General features: G+C 41.3%; 1 protein-coding gene across 2 annotated transcripts in view; it reads right to left on the reverse strand.

Annotated features, from left to right (window-relative positions):
• slc30a7 (solute carrier family 30 member 7) overlaps nucleotides 1–26956 on the reverse strand; it is a 72540-nt gene extending 45584 nt beyond the window's left edge. The window contains exons 1-5 of one of the 2 annotated variants that reach the window (XM_043699661.1): nucleotides 26648–26956; nucleotides 26384–26485; nucleotides 13029–13142; nucleotides 12090–12177; nucleotides 5371–5497 (exon numbers count right to left, since the gene is read on the reverse strand). In XM_043699661.1, coding sequence (XP_043555596.1) covers nucleotides 5371–5497; nucleotides 12090–12177; nucleotides 13029–13142; nucleotides 26384–26485; nucleotides 26648–26727 — 511 coding nt within the window. In that variant the 5' untranslated portion in view covers nucleotides 26728–26956. The remainder of the gene's footprint in view (nucleotides 1–5370; nucleotides 5498–12089; nucleotides 12178–13028; nucleotides 13143–26383; nucleotides 26486–26647) is intronic. The other variant, XM_043699662.1, reaches the window with a different exon arrangement.

The following is a 26956-nucleotide window of genomic DNA, read 5'->3' on the forward strand; positions in this document are numbered from 1 at the left end:
GGCCCAGAGGTGCTCTCTGAATTGCTCCGCAAGTAGGCGGCCTGTCTCCCCAATATAGAGGAGGCCACACCGGTTGCAGCGGATGCAGTAGATGATGTGGGTGGAGGTGCAGGTGAATCTGTGGCGGGTATGGAAGTTTCCTTTGGGGCCTTGGAGAGAAGTGAGGGGGGAGGTGTGGGCGCAAGTGTTGCACCTCCTGCGGTTGCAAGGGAAGGTGCCGGGAGTGGAGGTTGGGTTGGTGGGGGGTATGGACTTGATGAGGGAGTCACGGAGGGAGTGGTCTTTTCGGAACGCTGATAGGGGAGGGAAATATATCCCTGGTGGTGGGTCCGTTTGGAGGTGGCGGAAATGACGGCGGATGATACGCTGTATATGGAGGTTGGTGGGATGGTAGGTGAGGACCAGTGGGGTTCTGTCCTGGTGGCGGTTGGAGGGGCGGGGCTCAAGGGCGGAGGAGCGGGAAGTGGAGGAGATGAGTTGGAGGGCATCGTCGATCTCGTCTGGGGGGAAATTGCGGTCTTTGAAGAAGGAGGCCGTCTGGGTTGTACGCTATTGGAACTGGTCCTCCTGGGAGCAGATGCGGCGGAGACAAAGGAATTGGGAATATGGGATGGCGTTTTTACAGGGGGCAGGGTGGGAGGAGGTGTAGTCTAGGTAGCTGTGGGAGTCGGTCGGTTTATAGTAAATGTCAGTGTTGATTCGATCGCCCGAGATAGAAATGGAAAGGTCCAGGAAGGGGAAGGAGGAGTCTGAGACGGTCGAAGTGAATTTGAGGTCGGGGTGGAAGGTGTTGGTAAAGTGGATGAACTGTTCGACCTCCTCGTGGGAGCACGAGGCAGCGCCAATACAGTCATCGATGTAGCGGAGGAAAAGGTGGGGGGTGGTGTCAGTGTAGCGGCAGAAGATGGACTGTTCCACATATCCTACGAAGAGGCAGGCATAGCTGGGGTCCTGGACACGGTCCTGTCCCACCGAACTCATCTCTGCATATCTCGACACGGTCCTGTCCCCCTTAGTCCAAGAACTTCCCACCTACATTCGGGACACCCCCCACGCCCTCCACCTCCTCCATGATTTTCGCTTCCCCGGTCCCCAACGCCTTATCTTCAGCATGGACATCCAGTCTCTGTACACCTCCATCCCCCATCACGAAGGGCTCAAAGCCCTCCGCTTCTTCCTTCCCCGCCGTACCAACCAGTACCCTTCCACTGACACCCTCCTTCGACTGACTGAACTGGTCCTCACCCTGAACAACTTCTCTTGCCAATCCTCCCACTTCCTCTAAACCAAAGGAGTAGCCATGGGCACCCGCATGGGCCCCAGCTATGCCTGCCTCTTCAGAGGAAATATATCCCACCAGGGATATATTTCCCTCCCCTCCCCACCTCTCCCCTATCAGCGTTCCGAAAAGACCACTCCCTCCGTGACTCCCTCGTCAGGTCCAAGCCCCCAAAACAACCCAACCTCCACTCCCGGCACCTTCCCCTGGAACTGCAAGAAATGCAAAACTTGCGCCCACTTCTCCCCCCTTACTTCCCTCCAAGGCCCCAAGGGATCCTTCCATATCCAGCACAAATTCACCTGCACCTCTACACACATCATTTATTGCATCCGCTGCACCTGATGTGGCCTCCTCTCTTTGGGGAGACAGGCCGCCTACTTGCGGAACGTTTCAGAGAACATCTCTGGGACACCCGGACCAACCAACCCAACCACCCCGTGGCTCAACACTTCAACTCCCCCTCCCACTCCACCAAGGACATTGGACTCCTCCATCGCCAGACCATAGCAAACGATGGTTGGAGGAAGAACGCCTCATTTTCCGCCTAGGAACCCTCCAACCACAAGCCGCCTTCCTAACCTGCAATCTTCTTCCTGACCTCTCCGCCCCCACCCCCACTCCGGCCTATCACCCTCACCTTGACCTCCTTCCACCTATCGCATTTCCAACGCCCCTCCCCCAAGTCCCTCCTCCGTACCTTATATCTTAGCCTGCTGGACACACTTTCCTCATTCCTGAAGAAGGGCTCATGCCCGAAACGTCGATTCTCCTGCTCCTTGGATGCTGCCTGACCTGCTGCGCTTTTCCAGCAATCACTGGAAGAGGCTGAGATGAAGATTTCTGCAAATGCTTCAGCCTCATCTTCTACACTAATGTGATGGGGCTCTTCAGTTATCGAGGATGAAATATTTGTGGATCCTCCTCCTCCAGTGAGTTGTTTAATTGTCCACCCCCAATCATGACTGCATATGGCAGGATTGCAGAGCTTGGATACAATCCTTTGGTTGTGGGATTGCTCAGATCTATCTTTCAATTGCTGCTTGTGATGTTTGGCATGCTCCACAGCTGCATCAAGTTGACACCTTATTTTAAAGGTATCCCTAGAGATGCTCCATTTAGCCAGGGTGGAAGCTCTGGATTGATGGTGATGGTTGAGTGAGGGATATACTAGCCCATGAAGTTGCAGATAATGCTAGAGTACAATTCTGCTGCTGTTGATGACCCATAGTACCTAATGGATGGCCGGTCTAGAGTTGCTAGATCTGTTCAAAGTCTGTCCCATTTAGCTATAATGTGGAGATGCCAGTGTTGCACTGGAACAGACAAAGTCAGAAGTCACACGACTCCAGGTTATAGTTCAACGGGTTTATTTGCTATCATAAGCTTTCAGAGCATTCCTCCTTCATCAGCTGATAAAGAAGCAATGTTCTGAAAGTTTATGATTTCAAATAAACCTGTTGAAGTCATGTGACTTCTGACTTTGTCTCATTTAGCACAGTGGCAGTGCCACACAACATGCTGGAGCGATCCATTTGATTAGCCTGGTCAATTGGATACAGCTTCCACTCTTCAGCACCCAAATATCCCACTGAGGTAGCATCACATGGTGTTGATGCTAGCACACAGTCCTGTGCACACTCCTAGGCGGAGCTTGATTCCCTGCCTTGATGATAATAGTAGGATGAAGCATATGCCTGGCCATGAGATTATAGATTGTGGCTGAATATAATTCTGCTGCTATTAATGGTTCATAGCATCTCAAGAATGTCCGTTTGAGTTCCTAGATTTATTTTCATTTAGAACACTAAGCACGTAGAGTGGCTAAAAGGTTGCCATGAGATGTAATGTATTTGGATTTAAAAGGTTACTGTACATGGTAAGAGCTCAGTCAAAAAAAAAGTATTGCACTGGAAAATCACAGCAGGTCTGGCAGCATCCAAGGAAGGAGAGTCAGCGTTTCAGCCCTTTATCATGAATTGGGGGCGAGGTCACAATGCCTCCATCGCTCTCTGGGGAAGGAATTGCCAGAGAAGAAAAATTTCTCAGTTTTAAATAGGAGACCACATTTTTAAACTGATCCCCTAATTCTATTCTTTCCTCATAAAGGAACGTACAACTGCTATTACAATCCCTTGGACGAAGAGACAAACAGCTTTGTAGTCAGGTTTGTTGGAATAGAGGTAGGAAAACAAGCTGTGAAAACAAGACACAAAAGTGTCTGCAATAGATTGTGCATTGGCCACAACTTGGCACAGTATGACGTGAGGTCGTTTCACTGCGCAAGAAGAATAGAAAATGATATATTTTAAATAGAGAACAACGGCAGAATGCTACAGTGCAGAAGGATCTGGATGTTCCTGTCTATGAATCAAAAAACGTCAGAATGCAGGTACTGCAAGTAATAAGGGATGTTGGCCTGAATTGAAGGGTGAATGGAGACTGAAAATAGGGAAGTTTTGCAACAATTTTATTGGGCATTGGTAAGGACATGTCTAAAGAACAATGCAGTTTTAGTGCCCTTTCTTGAGGGATGTACTTTGAATAGAAGCAGTTTAGAGATTGATGCTTGGGAAGAGAAGGTTGTCTAGTGAGGGAGGTTGGACAGGATGGCCCGAAGCATATGGGAGTTTAAAAAATGCAAGGTAAACTAATTGATATTGAGAGGCTTGATACTGGAGATGCTTTCATACATGGGGAAATGCAGACAACATGTAACTGCAAATATAAATCAGCATTACTCATTTTAGGTATGGATAATAAACAAAAAATAAAAATGGAAAGAGAATATCGGTCAGAGAAGAGATAGGAAACAGAATATGACCATTGGTATGAGAGAAGAAACAAGGAATCAAGCATAAGCTAATTATGGAGGATGAAATCTGGAACGCCTCCTACTGGCACAATTAGTAAATGCAAAACACAAGCCAAGAGCATGTATAAAATGTCAACTAAGACACAAAGTAGCTTAGTTGCATACTCTGACTGTCAAAAACACTTTCTGACCTGGCTTGTTCACAAATAACTCACGCAAGGAAGGTGGATCTCAATGCAAGCACAACCCAGAAAAGACTCAGCACGTTTATCGTCACCCCCATTCTATTTGGTTTGGGTGGGAGGAGAGGGAGCCTGGGGTATGGAGGTGCAAAATATAAGGAAAAACAGGAACTCGTAACAGTCAGGACTGACACATTCTTGGCTCTAAAATACTAAATGTAACCGAACACCTCAAAGTGAAGGTAACACCAATTGCTAATAACTTTCTAAATTTTTTTTGAGAGGATTTGTAGCTAAGTTTGAGATACATGTTGTAAGTTTGCTCGCTGAGCTGGTACGTTTGTTCTCAGGATGTTTCATCACTATGCTAGCTAACATCATCAGTGAGGCTCTGGTGAAGCGCTGATGTTCTGTCCTGCTTTCTTTTATGTGCCTTGGAATGTTAAGTTGGGTGATATGATTTCCGGTTCTTTTTCTCAGAGGTTGGTAAATGGGATCCAAATCGATGTGATAATTGATGGAGTTCCGGTTTGAATGCCAGGCCTCTGGGAATTCCCCTGCGTGTCTCGGTTTCACCTGTCCTAGGATGGATGTGCCGTACCAGTAAAGGTGGTGTCCTTCTTCGTCTATGTGTAAGGATACTAGTGCTAGCTGGTGTTTGTGTATCCTGGTGGCTAGTTTCCTGCCTGTCTGTCCAATGCAGTGTTTGTTGCAGTTATTGCATGGTATTTTGTAAATGGCATTCATCTTGTTGGCTGTTGGTACAGACAACTAGAGGTCCGACATTCAAACCAGAACTACCTCAATAAACAAATCAATTTGGACTCCATTTACCAACCTCTGAGAAGAAGAACCGGAAATCATATCACCCAACTTAACATACCAAGACACACAAAAGACAGCAGGACAGAACATCAGTGCTTCACCAGAGCCTCACTGATGATGTTAGCTAGCATGGTGACGAAACATCCTGAGAACAAACCTCAACTTTTTAAAATATTCTATCCTATGATAGAGTCTCAATTATCAGCTAAAAGAAGCTAACAATACAATACTTGAACAGTTTCTACAAGTTAACGGAACTGGTTGCTTACCACCATCATGGGAATGTCCGTGGCCACCATGTTTAAATACAAAAATGCCAACCAAATTCACCACAAATCCAAGCACAGATATAGACAACAGCCGGTCATGATGCACTTCAGGAGGTTCCAGAGCTCTCTGAAAGAAAAATAATTAGAGATGAAAGAGAACTAAAGATGGATACAGAGGCAGAAGAATGACTCGTTTTTTTTTGGGTGGGGAAATGGTATGTTCCATCCCATATTCTTGAAGTGAGTCAGATGTCTAACAATTCTCATTCTTCTCAACCCATCAGAAATATACGTTTTTATTACTTTTTGAAAAGGGTCTTTTTTGGTTTATGGATCAACCGAAAGAAGTGGTTGTGTTTTCCAGAAAAAGTTCTGTTTTGTTACTCATATGTACTCTGATCTCATTCAGCTCTATATCCACTACCACTTCTCTTGACTGTTTTTAAATTGCCACAATATTTGCTGCACATTCAGAAAGAGGAAATTTCTCTCATCCAGTCAACAGTTGGGCAGGACAGTGTTATTATTTTTGGTCCCTGCAATAAACTATTCCCTCTGTACCTTTCCACAGTCACGTTTGAAGGCCAAACCAAACCAATGCAAGATGAGCTTCAAACCTCAGTTTCCTGCCTTCCTTCTGACCACCTATTTTAATACTGTCAGAGCCTCATCCATGTTTTGTGCCTCGAGACTTAACTGTTCCAAGCCATTCATTGTTTGCCTACACCATTACAACTTCCTGACCTCTATCATCCAAAACTCTGCTACTCTTAGCCATGGCTCATACCAAGCTCTGTTCACCTGTCACTCATGATTGCTGCCTTACTCTGGCTTCTAGTCAAGCAATACTATCATTTCATTTGTTCTCTAATTGCTTGCAAGCCACGTGCACTCCCAAAACTATTTTGCCTCCATAACTTTCTTTAAAGAGCTTTCACCTTGACCATCCTTTTGGTGGTATTGCATGTCTCCCATGTTGTTGTAGAGGAAGGTGTAGGTTAATCAGATATTTATTAGCACTTTCAGGAAGTGTCCAGTTCCTTCTAAATCTCTTTCCTGATAGCCCTACCATTCTTTATTCTTTACAAGGTGGAGCAAGGTGCACCTTGTTCTTATTTCTTCAAACCAGTCTTCTCTTGTTCAGCTCGTCTCAATAGGAGTTGACTATATCTACACCATCTGCTCAAAACTTCACTTGCGGTTTGAAGTTAAATTATATTTTATAATGACTCTTTGAAATGCATATTATAGATGTTAAGTATCAGGATTGATGTTCTAATTTAAAAATCAACTTGCTGCACAGAAAAAACTAATGCCTGCACGTTGCATCTATCTACTGCATTAGCCAATATCCTTCATCAGATACCTAGTATTCAAAATAGGGTCCAACAATAATTTAACAAGTTTAATCATTTTTAGTTGTCCATTAAATTTTTCATGATATATGGACTTGGACACCTGCTTCTCCAGTTCCCATCGTCTCACCATTTAGCAAATGCTTCAGTCTAAAGTGGCTAAGTTCACATTTCTGCACACTCCATTTCCCAGAGTTATGCCAAAAAGATTTTTTTTTGCCCAGAGTTAGAAAATAAAAGTTACCAAAGACCAGGGACCAATATTTCATTATAAAACACATTTTTGATTTGGAATGGTGAACTGAACTGAGTGCTGATGGAGTGAAAGTAGCAGCTTGTTTACAAAAAAAAAACAAACTGTTTTTGTTCATGATGTCAGATCTGAAAGTCAATTGCAGGTTCTTTCTTGTTTAAAAGGTGTGCTTTAAATGCTTTGATTGTGGAGGGGTTTTCTGTTCAAACAGACGGCAGATATTGAACATTAGATCCAACCTCACAGGGAGGCAGCCAGTCAAATGAAGAGAAACCAGAGTTTGAACTAGTTTTCAAATTGTGTTTTAAGACACAAGGATTGCGCAAATGAAAACTCCAGGACAGAAATTTGATTGCTCCCTGGTCATTCTCTCATTCCCAACTTATTGAAACTCAAAACAGAATCTGTTAGAAGAATTAAATGAATATTCCTCAGAGCCTACACATGCAGTAGTAGACAACCGGAAGCGGCAGGGACAGGCCACTATAAATGCCGGAGGAAACACCACAGAAGCGCTTCACAGGAGGCTCCCAAGCACTGAGGATGTCACCTAGACAGGGGATGAAACATTTGCAACAAAAATTTCCAGCTCGGTGAACAGAACCACAACAACGAGCACCCGAGCTACAAATCTTCACCCAAACTATGCAGTAGTATTGTCAGAAACCAAGATATAATCCTACATGCCAGTGATGTTACACATTGTGGAGTCAGCTTAAGTGAACTGGCCAGTTACATCTCATTTAGAGTCAGACTCTTCGGATACAGACCCTTTAGTCCAACTCATCCACGGTGACTTGAGTTTCCCCAATCTAAATTACTCCCATTTGCCTGCATTTGGCCCATATCCTGCTAAGCCTTTCCTTTTCCTTTCCAAAATGTCTTTTGGATACTGTAACTGTGCCTGCATCTACCACTTCCTCTGGCAGTTTTATTCCATATACGAACCACCCTCAGTGTGAAGAAGTTGCTGCTCAGGTCCATTTTATATCTTTCTCCTTTCACTTTAAATGTATGTCCTCTAGCTTTGAAATTTCCAACCCTAGGGAGAAGATCTTTACTATTAACCTCATCTATACCCCTCATGATTTTATAAACCTCTATAAGGGTCACCCCTCAACCTCCTATGCTTCAGTGAAAAAGTCCCAACTTATCCAGCCTCTCCTTACAACTCAAACCCTCCATTCTTGGTAATATCCTTGTAAATGTTTTCTGCACCCTCTTCAACTTAATAATATCCTTCTTATAACAGGATGACAAGAATTGTACACAATACTCCAAAAGTGGCCTCACCAATATCCTGTACAACCACAACACAACATCCCAACTCCTAAATTCAATGATCTGAGCAATAAAAACAAGTGTGCCAAACGCCTTCTTTACCATTCTGTTACCACTTTCCATGAACTATGTAACTGAACCTCTAGGTTTCTTTGTTTAACAACAATCCCCAGAGCCCTGCCATTAATTGTATTAGTTCTACCCTTGTTAGTCTTACCAAAATGCAACACCTCGTGTTTATCCAAAGTAAACTCCTTCTGCCACTCCTTGGTCCATTGTCCCAATTGATCAAGATTCCTTTGTAATCTTAGATAACCTTCCTCACTATCTACTGTACAATCAACGTTAGTGTCATCCACAAACTTACTAAACATACTTCCTCAATTCTCATCCAAATCACTTCTGTAAATGACAAACAATGGATCCAGCACCAATCCTTATGGAACACCACTGGTCACAGGCCTCCAGTCCAAAAAACTACTCTCCACCACCATCCTGTGTCTCCTACTGTAAAGATGTGGAGGTGCTGCTGCTGGACTGGGGTGGACAAAGTTAGAAGTCACACAACTGCAGGTTTATTTGGAAGTACAATCTTTTGAAGTGTTGTTCCTTTGTCAGGTAGCAATTCTGTATCCATTTGGCAAGCTCCCCATGAAACCCACGTAATTTAACTTTACTGACCAGTACACTACGGGGAATTTTGCCAAAGGCCTCACTAAAGTCCATATAGACAACGCCTACCACTCTGCCCTCACCTATTTCTTGGTCACATCCTCAAAAAAAACTCAATTTTGAGAGATTTCCCACACACAAAGCCATGTTGACTATCTCTAACTAGCCCTTATCTCTACAAATCCAGTCTCTCAGAATATCCTCCAACAACCTATTAACCAGTGAACTCAGACTCATTGGTCTATAGTTCCCTGGCTTCCTGTTGCACTCGTTTTTAGATAAAGGCACATTAGCCACCCTCCAGTCTTCCAGCACATCACCAGTGGTTGAGGATGAAACAAATCTCTGCTTGGGACCCCATAATTTTTTTCTCTAACTTTCCACAATGTCCTGGGAAACACCTGATCAGATTCCAGAGATTTATCTACTTTTATGCTTTCTAAGACTTTCAACACCACCTCTTCAGTAACATGGACTGTTTTCAAGACATCAATATTTACCTTCCCGAGTTCCCTAGCTTCCATTCTTTTGCCACAATAAATACTGAAGCAAAATATTTATTTAGTGTCTCTCCCATCTCCTGTGCTTCCATACATAGATGGACTTGTTGATCTCGAAGGGGCCCTATTTTCTCCCTAGTTGCTCTTAGCATCCTTGCAGAGTCTCTTTGGATCCTGCTTAATCTTACCTGCTCTCACATCCCCATTTTACCCACTGACTGTCACTACTCCCCTTATACTCTTCAAGAGATTATCCCGATTTCAGTTGCTGATATTTGACATATACCTCCTTCTTACTCGTGACCAGAGCCTCACTATTTCCAGTCAGCCATTATTGCTGACTCCTACCAGCCTGACCCTTCACTCTAACAGGAACATACTGACTCTGAACATACTGCCTCCCACTTGCCAGTTGTCCCTTCACTTGTGATCAGTCTACCCTAATCAACTTTTGAATGCTGCTGTCTCATACAATCAAAATTGCCCTTATTCCAACTTAGATCTTTAGCTTTTATACCCTTTTTCCATAATTCTATTAATTTTAAAGTTGTTATGATCACTGGTCCCAAAGTACTCCCCTTCTAAACACTTCAGTCATTTGCCCAGAGTTATTTCCCAAGAGAAAGTCAAGTTTTGCTCCTTCTCTGGTAGGCATACCTATATATTGATAAAGAATATTTTTTTAAAAAACACACTTAACAAATTCCTCCCCCTCCAAGCCCTCAACATGATGGCAGTCCCAGTTTATGTCTGGAAAGTTAAAGTCCTCAATCCTTTTATTCTTATGCATATGCAAGATCTCTGTACAGTTTCCTGCTGACTATGGGGAGGACCTTCACTGAAGGCAATAACCCACTTCTTATTTCTAAGCTCTACCCACATACTTCCACTTAACAATCTTTTAGGAATATCCTCCTTAAGCACAGCAATGATGTTTTCCCTAATCAAAAATGCCATTCCCCCTCCTCTTTTACCTCCCTTTATATCCTTTCTATAGCATCTAAACACCAGAACTGAGCTGCCAGTGCTGTCCTCCCTCAGCTATATTTCTGTTATAGCTACGATATCCCAGTCCAATGTTCCCATACGTGCTGAGTTCATCCACTTTACCTGTCAGACTTCTTGTATTGAAAATACCTTAAATTCTACAGAGTTACCACATTCTCTAATATGCTCTTGCCTGCCTTGTTTAATAAAACTTTCTTGCTTTAACTTCCAAACCATCCTCAACCTCTTTCTATTCTCACTACTGCTTAGGATCCCTCTATCCAACTTTCAGTCTAGTTTAAAAGTATCCTTTTGATTTATCTCCTAATTCTGTCTGTTGTCTCTGTGAGAAGAAAAATGGAGATCACGTGACAATATTGGAAAGTGATCTGTACAGTGTGATACAAGATGGCCTAAGGCATCACTGAAATTCCACTCCAAAGACAGGGTTGAATCATATTTTCAAAACATAGAAAAGCCCAAAGATCACTTCACCAAGCAATTTCTGTAAATCCCTCAATTCAAATTGACATACAGAAGAGTCAGAAATTTTACAGCCCCTCAGTCCATTGTGCCAATCACCAGACACCCATCTATACTAATTTTTAATCTATTTTCCAGCACATGACTCATAGCCTTGTATGTGATGGAATTTCAATTCTTCATCTAAGTAGCTCTTGTGGGATCTTGCCTCTACCACCCTAATAGGCAGTGAGTTCTGGATACACACCACCCTCTGGGCTTCCAAACAAAAAACATTTTCCTCAAAACACCTCAAAAACTCCTCCTCCTTACCATGAAAGAATTGCCAGTGATTATTGACCCTTCTACCAAGATGAAAAAAGTTTCTGCCCATTTACCTTGTCTATGACCCTCAGAACTTTGCATCCCTCAATCTGCTTCTGCTTTATCTGCACTGAAGAAAACAACCCCAAAAAGGTTCACGGGACTCGAAGTGTTACCTCTATTCTCTCTACAGATGCTGTCAGACCTGCTGTGTTTCTCCAATTCCTGTTTGCTTGGTCCAACCTATTAAGTCTAGCTTCATTACAACATCCTCATAAATCTCTTCTGCACCCTCTTGTATAATCATACCTTGCTTATAATGAATGTTAACCATCAGTACTTTTTCTTGGCTTTGCTATTTTTTTTTAGCAACCCCATAACTTTCTGTGCAACTCTATTGTTTTGAACCTTTGGTACCTCTCATAAGCTTCATTTTTTCCATCTAATCTTGTGCATCCTGACATCCAGGGTTTTTAGATTTAGATTAGATTCCCTACAGTGTGGACTTGATCCCACCCTTGACTTTTATGGGACTATGTTAGCCCTGCACGCTCATCATTACCCTTCTGAATGCCTCCTACTGCTCTGATGTGGATTTTCCTGCAAGTAGCTGCTCTCAGTCCATTTCTACCAGATCCTGTCTTAACAAAACCAGTTTTACCCCAATTCAGAACCTTCATTTCCTTATCCATAATTAATTCAAATTTTATTGATTTAAGGACACGATCACTAAAATGCTTTTCCAGTGCCATATCTATCATTTGCCCGATCTTCCGTTAAAATTAAGATTTGATTATAAATATCATTCTTTCAAGAACCGAAGGGAATGTTCTAACATGAAATTCTACAGCTGACATATAGTCATAATGTCTTTCACCAACTAACCTCTATTCCTTCTGAGAAAATGAAAAAGGCTGTGAAGATCAGAAATAATCCATTTACAAATCCAGCCAAAACTTCTGCTCGTACATATCTGCCAAAAGGAAACAAAATGCAATATGAAGGAATAGTAGTAACATCGTTACCTCACGATCAAGAACAACTGGTTTCTTTAAAATTGATAAACAAATTGTTCAACATAACCAAAGTGTTAATGATGATACCTTTCCTCTAATAGCACATTGGGACTTGCACTATTTTGTAATTCATCGGTGTTGTCTACACATTACTTACCTCAATCATAGCAACATTACATACACTCCAAGCTGCATATTAATTTCTCGTAGGCATGTTTCTGGTTTGTCTACAAAATGTAGTCATTTCTCCATCCCCAATTTGGATGCATTTTGTTGATAGTGGCATCAGGTTAAAATTCCATGCAAAATTATGCTTTGTTAAAAACAAAAGACTCCAAATTTTCTCATCTGTGATATCCATAGAACCCAAATGTTTTTCAGTAAGAAACATTGAAAGTAATCACAGAGAAGCTATTGTCAGAATGGAATCTTTCAACTGTAGACATGCATTCACCAAGTGGAATGCATCATTAAAGCATTTTGGCAAAAAGAGAAACATGAAAAATTATTTTTGAGGAGGAAAGGCAACATCAACATCTCTGAAGATGGGATCAGTGAAGAGGAGGGAAGAATAAATTTTACTTTAGACAGAAATAAAACAACATACAGATCCATGGCTTTTGCAGATAAATAACAGTAGAGCTGAAAATTTATTCACAATTAAAGCAAACATTAATATAGTTTGTGGTTCAGTCTAAGACAGTAGTCATCCCAAAACCATGTCAACACTTGCAAAGAAAGGAGGGGACTTGATTGTCATAAAAAAACCACTAGCTAATTAAACATCAATAAGCCCTCATGCTCTTACCCATAGGAAAAGGTATCATTTGACCGCCACCTGGAGATCACAGATGCTGCTAGTCCAGCCAGAAGGGCAGTACAGTCGAAGAACATGTGGAACGAGTCTGAAATGAGACCTAAACTAAAACACAATAGATCAAAGTGAACACATTTCCAACAAAACTCCAGAGATAACATGATACAATTCTATTTGAGTCCTATGATGAATCTCAAGTCACTCTTCAGACTGCAATGGACCAGACTATATGTAGATACCACCAACATAGGCAGAAGAAAAAAATAAGGTTCTACATTGTCAGTATGACGAGTGAAACACCAAATGAGTAGAGCATTAAAGATCATAACCTTTGCATTACTTGAGCCACATGCAAATTAATACAATGAGGTCGTTATTACAGAGACATGGCTGCAAGATGAAATGGACTGAGACCTGAATCTTAAACAGTACCAGACATTTCAGAAGGCCAGAAAGTAAGGCAAGTGTGGAGATGGCTGTGTTTGTTAATTATGATATTAACACAATAGTGGGGTGATCTAAGTTGAGGAAACCAGGATATGGAAACAGATCGGGTGTGGATGGAAAAACAACAAAAGCAAGAGTCAATTGTTGGTGGGGTGGAGTGTAAAGGAAGAAATAATGGCAGCCTATTTAGGAAGGCAAGGCATTAATCAACATATAGACTGGTAAATTCAGATGGGCAAAGGTAGTCAAAATGAGGAGTTCACAGGATGATTTTAGGATAATTTCTGAGAATAGCATGCTCTAGAGCTGACGAAATCTATGCTAGATCTGGAACCGTGCAATGAGATAGCATTAATGTCACAGTAAAGATGACCGGGGGGGGGAAGAAGGAGGGGCGCGAGGGAGAGACAGTCTAGGATAATTTTTCTAAATTGAAATAAATGCAATTATTGGAGTATGAAAGCAAAACTGGCTAAAATGATTTGATAGACCCACCATAGTGATTAATTAGAAAGGTTAAAGATAGTATTAAACTTAAAAACAAAAGGTTTTTAATTGTGCAAAGACAGGTGGCAAGTCTGAAGGTTGGACATAGTATATTTAAAAAAGCAAATGACTGCAAAATTAGAGTACAAAAGAAAGTTAGCTAGAAATGTATAAAAAAAGAATTTCTATAATATCTTAAAACAGGAAAGAATGAATAAAGTGATTGTATTCCCTATAGAGAAAGAGTCTGGAGAATTGATAATGGAAAACAAGGAGATGACAGGTGAAATGAAAAAGTTTCCTCTATCAGTCTTTACTACAGATGATACAAGGAACATCTCTAAAGCAGCTATAAATCAGGAAATGGAAGGGAGAAAGAAACTCAGGAAAATCAGTCACCAGAGAAGTGATACGAAGTAAGTTATTGGAGCTGTGGGCTGACCAGTGTCTGAGCTCTGATGAACTGCATTCTTAGGGTGTTCAAAAAAAAGAAATGGCTAGTGAGATAAGTGATGTAATTTTCCTAGATTCAGAGTAGGCCTCATTAGATTGTCTCTCTTCCCTTTTGAATATCATTCAAAGTGGAAACAACAGACTTACTTGAAACAGCTTAACATCTGTTTTAAGAAAAAAAAAGTGAAAAACTATTACTAAAGAGGTTGAAGCAAGGCACTTAGGTTCAAGATAATGAGATAATCGACATTGGTTCTGTGAAAGGAAAATCATGTTTAATGAATCTATTAGAGTTATTTGAGGAAGTAATAGGTGCTGTGAATAAAGTTGATTTACTGTACTTAGATTTCCTGAAGACATTTGTCTCAAAAAAATGGAAAATGGTGGAGTATATTAACATAGATAGAGGATTGGCTGACTAACAGAAAGCAGGAGTAGGCATAATTTTTTTTTTACAAGTTTTTAGCAGAGTATAAGTGGTATGCCACAGAGATCAGTAATGAGACCTTAACTGCTTACAATTTCTAACATGACTAAAATGAAGGGACAGAAGCTATGATTGTCAAATTTGCTGAAGAGCACATGAATAAGTAGGAAAGTAACTTGTGAAGACGACTTAAGGAGGCTGCAAAATGGTATGGATAGGTTAAGTGAATGGACAAACATCTGGTAAATGGAGTAAAATATAGGAAAATGTGAAACGGCCCATCTTGGTAGCAAGCATAAAAAAAAGGATATTATCTCAATGGCAAAAGATTGCAGAAGTCAAAGATATAGAGGGAGCTGGGTGTCCAAGTGAAAGAATCACAAAAGGTAAGCATGTAGATACAGGAAGTAATTAGGAAAGCTAATTTAATATTACCATTCATTGTGAAGAGACTTGAATGTAAACGAGCAAGGTTATGTTCTATAGTCAAGAGGATACCTGATACACTATAACTGGAGTACTATTCCAGATGCAGGAAAGATTTATTGGTCATCTTGTTTAAAGGGAAGATATAAATACATTGGAAGTCTTCACAGAAGTTTTGTTAGACTAATACTGAAAACAAAAGTGTGGTCTTATGACAAAAGATTAGGCTTGGAAGCACTGGGGTTTATGAGTATAGGGCGACTTGACTGAAACATGAGGGCCTTGACAGGCTAGATGTGGAGAGGATGTTTCATCTTATTGGAGAATCAAGAACTACAGGTCACTGTTTAAGAATCATAGGTCAGTCATTTAAAATGTGAGGATTGAGAGTTTTTGCAACTCTCCTTGTAAAGGTGGTGGAAGCAGAATCCTTGATTTTTTAAAAAAGAAATGATAGAGGAAGATACATTCCTATTAAACAATGGAGGGAAAGGTTATCAGGGTAGGCAGAAACGTGGATTTGAGTTTACAATCAGATCAGTCATGATCTTATTGAATGGCAGAGCAAACAAGGGTCAATTCTCATGTTCTTTTTTCATATATTCTCCTTTTCTCACCCATGTCAAGAAAGTGATATAGATCAGTCAGGTTCTGACTGAATGTCAGAAAAGACTCAAGAATTTTTTAAATCCTGTTTCTATGTTCTGGAAGTATAGCACAGAAGAAGACCATAAGGACTGGCTCTTTGCGAGTTTAGCTTTGCCCAAATAACTTCCAAATTTATTTTCAGAGGATTGTGCAATCCCCTTTGAAATCCATGTTTGAAACAACCTTCACCATATCCTCAGGCAAAACATTCCAGGTTCAAATCACTTGGCACATAAAAAGGTTTGTCCCTCATGAAAAAGTTATTCCATTCGTCAATCAGATTATGTAAAATCAGAATCTTCCTGTTCTCAACCCTTCTGTCAATGGGAACAGTTTCCACCTACTTATTCCATCTGGACTCTGCATGATTTTGAATATATTAAACATATTCTCACCTTCACTTTTTGAAGGACAACCAGCCCAACTTCTGCAATTTATCCATTTAATTGAATGTCATGAAAGGCCCAACAGATGCAAATCTATTTTGTAAACTCATGTTGCTGCATCTAGTTGGTTGCCCTTCTTGAATACGCCTACAACGAACTTCCATGCTTCTAACATCTGAAGTATACATGAAAGCTCCCCTTACTGCCTTCCTATGAGCATCAACTAAACAGCCTATTCTTCTCTTCATCCCCACCCATTACACTTACATCCTTCCTACCCCTGCACACGCTTGCCAACACTGATTCACACCACAGTTATCTTTCATCATACCACTCTGAGTCTGCCTGATTGACTATTTTGTGAACAAGGCAGTTAGCATCTACAAATTCCCTATGAACAACTGTACCAACATCAGGGCCTTGACAGAAACTTTGAGATGATGGTGATGATGATGATGATGACTTCCTCATTTACGAAGCTCTCTTGAATAGCTGTATTTTCCAGCATTTTCCTGACCTAAACCATTTACTGGCCTCAAGCCGTCGTTAAATTTGACTTTGGTTTGTCCCTTTCACCTTCACTCTCTTACATCTCACCTTGTTCTGCACTCTCACCTCATTTTAATTTCCTGTCACCCACTTGAGCAGCAAGCCAAATTTATCAGTGAGATATCTTCATTCACATAAAAGCAAATTAATGCAGATGCTGAAAATGATGGACATACTCAACAGGTCAGGCAGCATCTGTGGAGTGAAATAATTAGTTGACATTTAATGTCTTGATCTTTCAACAGAAAGAATGAAAGGTACCAACACTTTCCTCAATCATGTTCTCCACCTCCTCAGTGATTTCAACCTCCATCACAACTCAATACCCTCAGATCCTCCCAATTCTTTCTTTCCATCTAGCCTCATTCATTCTATCATGTCAATCACACAAAAAGCCATTTACCAGAACAGAAAACTAGTTTGTGTGTGGGAGTTCTGGGGACTTCTGCACTGGCTACTCACTACCTGCCTGGTTACACCAAACTGTAATCTGTCTATGCTCTAAGTCTTCACAAAGGTGCTACAGAAATAATTTTTTTTTTGTTTTAAAGTAGCAATTATCTAATTCATCTTTTATTTATGAAGTCAGTTATAGAACCACTGCAATGAAATCCCTTTAATCGCAAACAGCAAAATTCACAAAAGAACTGAAGAGCCTTTAAAATATGTGAATAATAGATTTCATACATAAGGAAGATTGATTTGCAGTTTATGAGAAACAAATTTGCAAGAAAATCTTTTGAAAATAAAATATTTAGTATTCATGGTTACTCAAGATTGTTCAAGAAGGTGCCTCAGTGAAAGATTTTCTTTGAAAAGGTATCGATGTAATAAATGCTGGTTTTGCCACGGAGGTCCAGATCGCATGTACACATCAGTAAAATTCCTATTCCATTTGGATTTGGCACCAGGATCTCCTTAGGTATAAGCACTCTCCTGCTGTTCCTGCCAAATGGTTGATGAAAACTCAACATACCTCAACAGACTGAATACAAGGTCAATTAGACAGGAGGTGATGATATACTGGTATTATCACTAGACTATTAATCCAAAGACCCGAATAAATATCCTGGGGCCCAGGGTTCCAATCCCACTATGGCACATGGTAGTATTTGAATTCAGTTGGAAAAAGCATCTGGAATTCCAGAATAATTCTGGAATTAAGAGTCTCATTGTTGATAACTGGAAAAACCCATCTAGTTTACTGATGTCCTTTAGAGAAGGAAACTGCCATCCCTACCTGGTCTGGCCTACATGTGACTCTTGACCGACAGAAATGTGGCTGACACTTAGTGTCCTCTGGGCAATTACAGATGGGCAATAAATGCTGGCCTAGCCAGCCATGCCCTTATCCTGTAAATGAATTTTTAAAAATTAATCACAACAGCCAGGATACACATTTGCTGTATAATGGCTACTGAACTGCACAATCTCAATCACAATACAGAGCTTTGTGAATAGGTATGCTAAATCAGCTAAAAATGGATTAAGTTTTGAAGGTCAAGATTGGTGCAAAAATAATGATTGCACCCGAGTTAGTAGACGTCACCCAGTGCTTGCAAAATCCGACCCCAGGGAGGATCGAATTTCTCCAGACTTGGGGTGGGGGTAGAGGGAGAACTGAAAAGAGATAAAGGGTAACACCTAAAAATTCTAAACTTTTGACATCCACAATGAAGCTTTTAAATTAAAAGTTTTCCAAAAATAAGTGTTTCATAAGCTAATGATGTGTTCAGTTCTGTGGAGGAGCATAGAAACTTCCGGCACAATTCCACAGAGACCAATGATTATTGATTTATAAGAACATGGAATTATCAAGAAGTATTGAATATAAAAGTTTCAATCAAATTGCCTCTTGTTCTTCTTCTAAATTCCAGTGCACAGCAGCCTAGCCTGTTCAACTTCTCATAATACAACTTGCCTGTCGCAAGCACTGGTCTGGAAAACCTTCACTGAAATGCTTCCAATGCATTTACATCCTTCTTAAAGTAAGCTGGCCAATTCAGTGCACAGTACTCCAGATGTGGTCTCACCAGCACCCTATGTAAGTGACGCATCACTTTTATATTTGATTCCTTTGACAGGAGGAGAAGAATAGATCTCTTAATTACTTGCTGCATCAGTATACTAGCAGATGGTGATTCATGCACTAGGCCACCAAGATTCTTTACATCTCAGGAGCTCTGCAAACTCATCTGACTTCAATGTGCTTCTTTATTCTTCCTGCTAAAAGTCAATTTTATACCTTCCCCCATTTTAATCATTTGCCAGGTTTTTGAGTACTCAATCTATATCTGTTCATAGACAAATAAGTTATGAGAGGACATAAGGCTAAGTATCTTTGTGTCATCAACAAATTTGACAATCATGCCTTCTGCCAGTTTTGGTTTCCTTAAGATAGATATACTGGCTTTGGAGGCATTCCAGAGAAGGTTCACTAGATTGATCCTGGCTATGCAAGAATTTTCTTAAAAGGTGACAACACCTTATTCTATCATACAAGATTATTACATGCAACTAACATGGTTGATTTCCTTTCTTGAGAGTCTAGGGTCAGAGAATACAACCTCAGGATGAGGAGTCGCCTGTTTAAGACAAAGATGAGGTTGGAAGTTTTCCTCTCAGAGGGTAGTGAATCTGCAGAATCTATAGTTTCCTGCATTCTGTCAGTGCAAGGTGGAAAAACAATTGTCAGAGAAGGAGCTGCGTGCAGCCAAATCCTCCCTCAACTTGGTGGTAGGTCCACTTATCCCATAACCACTTGAGCTACTGCAAGAAATGCAGCGCAATGACACATATAGCAGTTTTATAAGCGTCCCACACTGGACTGTGAAGTAATAAGACACAACTTAAACCTCTGCCCTGAGAGAGAAAAATAGAGGCGGCATCTCAAATCCAAAATTGGTTGGCTGCCAGAAAACAAAGAGTAGTGATAAACGGCTCCCTTTCGGAATGGCAGGCGCTGACCAGTGGGGTACCGCAGGGATCAGTGCTGGCACCGCAGCTTTTTACAATATACATTAATGATATAGATGATGGTATTAAAAGTAATATTAGCAAATTTGCTGATGATACAAAGCTGGGTGGCAGGGTGAAATGTGAGGAGGATATTAGGAGATTACAGGGTGACATGGACAGGCTAGGTGAGTGGACAGATGCATGGCAGATGTAGTTTAATGTGGATAAATGTGTGGTTATCCACTTTGGCGGCAAGAACAGGAAGGCAAATTACTACTTAAATGGAGAAAGTGAGGACTGCAGGTGCTGGAGACCAGGGTTGAACAGTGTGGTGCTGGAAAAGCGCAGCAGGCCAGGCAGCATCCGAGGAGCAGGAGAATCGACGTTTCGGGCATAAGCCCTTCTTCAGGAATGAAGCTGGTGTGCCAAGCGGGCTGAGATAAAAGGTGGGGGGGAATTTGGGGGAGGGGCGTATTCCTAGCACCCCCCCCCCCCTTTTTATCTCAGCCCACTTGGCACACCAGCCTCATTTCTGAAGAAGGGCTTATGCCCGAAACATCGATTCTCCTGCTCCTTGGATGCTGCCTGGCCTGCTGCGCTTTTCCAGCGCCACACTTTTCAACTACTACCGAAATGGAGTCAAGTTAGGTAAAGGGGCAGTACAACGAGATCTAGGTGTTCTTGTACACCAGTCAATGAAAGCAAGCATGCAGGTACAGCAGGCAGTGAAGAAAGCGAATAGCATGCTGGCTTCATTACAAGAGGAATTGAGTACAGAAGCAAAGAGGTTCTTCTGCAGCTGTACAGGGCCCTGGTGAGACCGCACCTGGAATATTGTTTGCAGTTTTGGTCTCCAAATTTGACGAAAAGACATTCTGGCTATTGAGGGAGTGCAACGAGGTCAATTCCCGGAATGGCGGGACTATCTTACGTTGAAAGATTGGAGCGACTGGGCTTGTATACCCTTGCGTTTAGAAGGCTGAGAGGGGATCTGATTGAGCCATATAAGATTATTAAAGGATTGGACACTCTGGAGGCAGGAAGCACGTTTCCGCTGATGGGTGAGTCCCGAACCAGAGGACACAGTTTAAAAATAAGGGGTAGGCCACTTAGAACAGAGTCGAGGAGAAACGTTTTCACCCAGAGAGTGGTGGATGTGTGGAATGCTCTGCCCCAGAAGGCTGTGGAGGCCAAGTGTCTGGATACTTTCAAGAAAGAGTTGGATAGAGTTCTTAAGGATAGTGGAATCAAGGGTTATGGGGATAAGGCTGGAACAGGATACTGATTGAGGATGATCAGCCATGATCATAATGAATGGTGGTGCTGACTCAAAGGGCAGAATGGCCTACGCCTGCACCTATTGTCTATGACTCCTCTTCAGTTCTGGACTCTTTCTTGCTCTCCACAAATTCTGTCAGACCTGCTGAATTTTGATGCACTTTGTTCTTATGTCATGGCAAGGCTTCATTTCAACATGCAACTGGAAGGATTTAAAGCCAATGAATAAAATCTGGAATATAAGATAGTCTCAGTGATTGTGACCATGACTACTATCATTGATAGTCAAAAACAGTTGGTTCAGTAATGTCCTTAGGAAGGGAAATGTGACATCCTTATTGCTCTGCCATAGATATGGCTCTAGACTCACAGCAGTTGACAAGTGGAGTCCCATAAGGAACTGTACTCAGGCCTCAACTCTTTACAATTCACATCAATGACTCAGATGAGTGGAGCAAAAGCATGGCAGTTAAATTCACAAATAACACCAAGATAGGTATGATAGTGTATCATAAATAGATAATGAAGTTGCAGAGAGATATAGATACAGTTGCAAAAATGTGCAAATTCTAGCATATGGAATAATGGGGGGGTAAAGGTGAATTATTGCCTTTAACAGGAAGAAAAACAAGGTAGAGTACTATTTCAACAACAAAAAAATGACTGTGGAAATCTGTGATGTAGAGGAATTGAACTGTTTGAGAGCATGAGCCTCAAGAGGTTAGCATGCAGGTACAGGACATCAAGGTGACTAATGAGATACTCTTCTTTATTACAAGAGAAACTGAACAGAAGTAAAGAATGTCATGCTTCAATACACAGGGCATTGTTGAGATGATATCTTGAATACTGTGTACAAATTTGATCTCCTTATTTAAGGAAGGATCTAATTGAGAGGAGGTTTGCTCGATTTATACTTTAAACAAGTGGGTTGCCTTATGAGGATAGGTTTAGTTTAGAAGATCCTGAATGGTCTTGACAAGAATTAGGGAACATTGTTTTAAAATTAGAGATCACCTTTTCTGTTTTTGTTTTACCTTAGAGGGTTGTGAAACTTTTGAAACACTGTCTCAAAGCGGTAGAGGTAGGATTGTTGAATTTTAAGAAAAAAGTGTTATAGAAGTAGGTGGAAGCAAAAATTCGAATCACAAACAAATGATCAGCTGTGATCTTAGCTCATGACACAGCAGGCTCAAGGACACAAGTAATCTACATTGCTCATATTTGTTCAGTTTGTATGTTTCCCCCCTCCTTTGAATAACAGTTTGCTATCTCCCAATCTAATGGGACATTCCTCAAATCTAGGAAGTTTGGAAAACTAAAATTAAAACCAATGCATCAACTATTCACTAGTAATTTCTTTTAAGATCCAGCAATGAAATCCATCATGATCTAGTCACTTATCAGCCTACAGTTCCAGAGAAGTGCCACTTCTCTGATGCTTGTAATTTTCTTGAGTTCCTCCACCCCTGATTTTTCACTCCTTCTGGGATGTTTCTGGAATCAGCTATCGTGAAGATTGATGCAAAATATCCGATCAATTCATCCATGTCTTCTTATTTTCCATTACCAGTTCTCCACACAGTTTCTGATGAGACCAGTGTTACTTTGTTAACTTTTTTAAAAAAATTAAAAATCACCTGTTTTCATATTTCTCGTTTCTCTTAAACTGATGTTAAGCTCAATTCTTTTGATGATTAATTTGCAGTTTTTACATACTGTCCAATCTTCTGACCTGCCACCTGTCCTTGCACAATTACAGTACATGCCTCAGCTTCAAGTTTTACTTTTTTAGTTAACCACGGATCATTGTTCTGTCCCTTACTTGCTGGGATTTATTTATTCTGTGTAGTCTGGAATATCTCCTCAAATGTCTGCCACTGCATCTTTATTGACCCATTCTAACATGATTCACCAATTCACTTCAGCCAACTCTGATTTTATCAAAAACACAAAAAAACAAATTACTAGAAAAATTCAGCAGATCTAGCAACATCAATGGAGACAAAGCAGTTAACATTTTGAGTCCAGCGACCCTTCTTCAGGATTGCTTTTATGCCCCTAAAATTCCCTTTATTTAAATTTAGAAAAATAGTCTTTTCCTCAAACCAAATTCAATAATAATGGCTATTGCTATCTAGGGGTGCTTTCATGAGGAGATTATCAATTAACCCTACCTTATGGCACAACATCAGGTCTAAGGAGAACTGTTGCTGCCGCTGGTCAAGTCCAGAATGTGCTGTTCTAAAAACTTTGTATCAAAAAACAATCTACGAACTTGCCACTGATGCTGTCTTTGTTGGTCTTACTTTTCCAGCTAAACGTACAATAAATCTTCTACAATTATCACAATGTCTCTATGACAAAGAGTAAAGTTTAAGAATATTAATAAAGTATCTTGAGCAATATCAGGCTCCATACTCTAAATAGGATTTAGGCTTAATAAGAGCACACTGTAGAATACCAACTGTACAGGGAATTATGAATGCCAAAAGAAACCTGCTGATTAATCAGTTAGCTTAAGATCTGTCACTGGAAAAATGACACTATTGTAAAGGAGATAACAACAGAATATTTGGAAATACCTAATATGATCAAGCAGAGTCAGCACGGCCTCACAAATGGAAAATCATGCCTGATAAGTTTATTTAAATTCTTTGAGGTGAAAAGGAGGATACATAAACAGGAAGCAGTGGCTGTAACATATTTTCAGAAGGCATTTGGTAAGGTACACACATTACAGTACTTAATGAGATAAGAGCCCATAAGTTAAGGTGTTGGAGGTAGTAAATTAGCATGGATAGGAGAACTCAGCAGACAGATTTTGGATGGGGGTGCAGGGAGCATTTTCTGGATGGTAATATGCAACTAGTGGAGTGCCAGAGGGATCAGTGCTGGGTCTACACTATTTACAATAAACACTGATGGTTTGGAGAAGGAAAGTGAATTATTAGAGCCAGGTTTGTGGATGACACAAACATACATAGGAAGAGAAGTGGTGAGGATGGCACAAAGAGTCCACAGAGGCATATGGACAGTTGAGGAGAGTGGGCAAAAACTTGGTGGAGAAAATATAATGCAGATAAATAGGAGGTTATGCACTTTGGCAGGAGGAAGAGTAGCTGAGCATTATTCAAATGAAAAAAGACTGCAGAACTCTACAGAACAGAAGGATTTGAGTCTTCAGGTAGGAACCACAAAAAGCTAGCACAGAAGTTCAGCAGGTAATAGAGCCATTAAATGGAATGTTGGCCTTTATTTCAAAATGAATACAATATAAAAGTAGAGAGACCTTGCAAAACAACACTAAACGGTTTTGGGCCCCTCATCCAAGGAAAGAGAGACTGGCATTGGAGACGTCCAGACCAGGTTCACTAGGTTGACCCCAGGTATGGAGAGACCATGTTAGGAGGACAGGTGGAGAATGTTTGGCCTGTACCCATTTAGAAGAATGAGAGGTGACTTTATTGAAACATACAAGATTCTTAGAGCACTTAAAATAAATGCATAAAGGGCATTTCCCTTCGTAGCAATGTCTAGGATCGGAGGATGTAATCTCAGAATAAGGGATCACCCATTTCAGGTGGAGATGAGGAGGAATTTCTTCTCTCTGAAGGTAGCGAATCTGTGGAATTATTTAATGCAGAGGGCTGGAGAGGCTGGTTGTTAAGTATATTCGAAACAAGTACACAAAAAAGCACAAAGAACTGATGCTGGCAATCAGAGAAAATCAGAATTGCTGGAAAAACTTAGGTCAGACAGCATCTGTGGAGAGAGAAAGAGTCAATGCTTCAAGTCATATGATCTCTTTGAAGAAGGATACACAATATACACAAATTGTTAAAATTGTCAAGGGTTATGCACAGAGAAGGCAGGAAAGTTAAAGGTTTTTAGATCAATCATGATCTCACCTAATAGCAGACCATACCTGATGGGCTGAATGGTCTCCTCCTGATCTTAGGTCTTACCTTTTAATGGGATTGTGGATCATCAGATTAGCCATGATCTTACTGAATGCCAGAGCAGACTCAATGGGCCAAATGGCCTACTTCAGCACCCATGTCTTATGGTTTTAGTTAACAAACCAGGAATTACTGTAATAATACAGCAAATGTTCTGACTAAAGATCAATCTGAAACATTAACTGTTTCTCTTTCTCCTCAGATACTACATCTGCTGAACCTTTCCAGCTACTTTCATAATTATTCCAACATGCTAGTATTCACAACATTTTGCTTTTCTAATTCAATTTTAATTTTGTTTGTGGTAAATAGGAACAAACAGTTACCAGGAGCTAGGAATAAAGAGTTACAAGCTTAGACAAAAGAAATCCACAGATGTGAGAATAAATTAATTTTTGGGTAGTGGAACACATGTAACCCATTTATAGTTGAGGCAGAGAATTAGACTGTACTAACCTGATTAATGAATATCAGAACAGGTTGTTAAATATGGATTGAACTAGTTAAGCTCAATGTCCTATTTCTAAATTAACATATATGCTGAGTAAACAAGGAAGGGGGCATAATCTGGCAGCTTTGGGTCAACTGTTAACATTCTTTCCTTAAGACACTGGGTTCAACCCAACTCCAGAACCTTAATCAGATGGCGAGGCTGACACTAAGTGGAACACAAAAGGAATGGTTCATTCTTTCAGATCAGCTATTAAACCAAGGTAAACATAAATTATCCTCAACACATTTAAAGGAGCCGAAATGTTCTGAGTGGTGTCCTGACAAACATTTATACTCCAAACCAACACCACAAATAATATCATTGTCTCCCTATTGTGTAGGATTTTTGGTGTGCAACAACTTGGCAGCCCACCCTGCTTGTAGCTCAACAGTGAGCACCCTTCAAAAATATTTAATTTGACCCAAGCTGTTTGGGGCATCTTGGGTTCATTGACTCTCAAACAAAACAGATTAAAACCACCATTTAATTTATTGGACTTTGGTACAGACAGTTAGGCTACCATGACTGTGTACATTTCACCAGCAGTGAATGTTATAGGCTCTGCAATATCCGTCAAAAACATGAAAAGATCAAAGTTATTTCTTTCACATCTGACCACGACCTCACAAACAAACCAAAATACCAGGCCCAAGTCAAATACTATGTTCTGACATTATTGGCTCAGGCACAGGTCAGAATGGTGTGGGGAGGTGATACTTCCATTTCTACCAGCGAGGAACTGCCATCGTTCAGTGGTGTTTCCCCCCACTTCCTCCTAGGAAGCGCGACGTGGCAATGCATCGGGGCCGGGCCCAAACTCCCGGGCGCCTCACCTGTTGCTCCAGATCCCATACAGCAGCTCGACGAAAGCGAAGGACAGATTGAGCATCAGAAAGAAGAAGAGGTTCCGGGACGTGGAATCCGACAGGATGGACCTGGCAGGAGAAGGGAGGGAGGGAACAGAAAGGGTGTCAGCGGAAGAGACTCATGCGGCGCGGCCCTGCCCCAGTACCCGCTCCCCGGGCCCTAGGCGAGCACCTCGGCCCGCCGGTGGAGCCGATCACTTTTATCGTGTCCACTGTCCCCTCGGCGCATACCTGAACCAGCCCGAGACCTTGCGCAGCAGGTTAAGTCGAGGCGGCTTGTACTCATCGTCCTTTATGGAGAGGGGTAACATGGTCGGTCACAGCCGCCGCTCCACGGCAACTGCACTGACTCTCGCTGCTTGCCGCAACTTCCGGTCAGTACCGTACAGTGACCAGGGCGCAGGCGCAGTGCCGTACAGTAGCGGCTGTGCCGTAGAACATCCAGCGCCGCTGTGTTTTCATTCATTCCCTACTTTGTGAATGTAATTACAGTAGGGTAGCAATGTAGTGGGGACATGACCTTGATATAACTTAAACTTC

This window comes from Chiloscyllium plagiosum, chromosome 11 (genome assembly GCF_004010195.1).
Source record: "Chiloscyllium plagiosum isolate BGI_BamShark_2017 chromosome 11, ASM401019v2, whole genome shotgun sequence".
Classification (NCBI taxonomy): Eukaryota; Metazoa; Chordata; class Chondrichthyes; order Orectolobiformes; family Hemiscylliidae; genus Chiloscyllium; species Chiloscyllium plagiosum.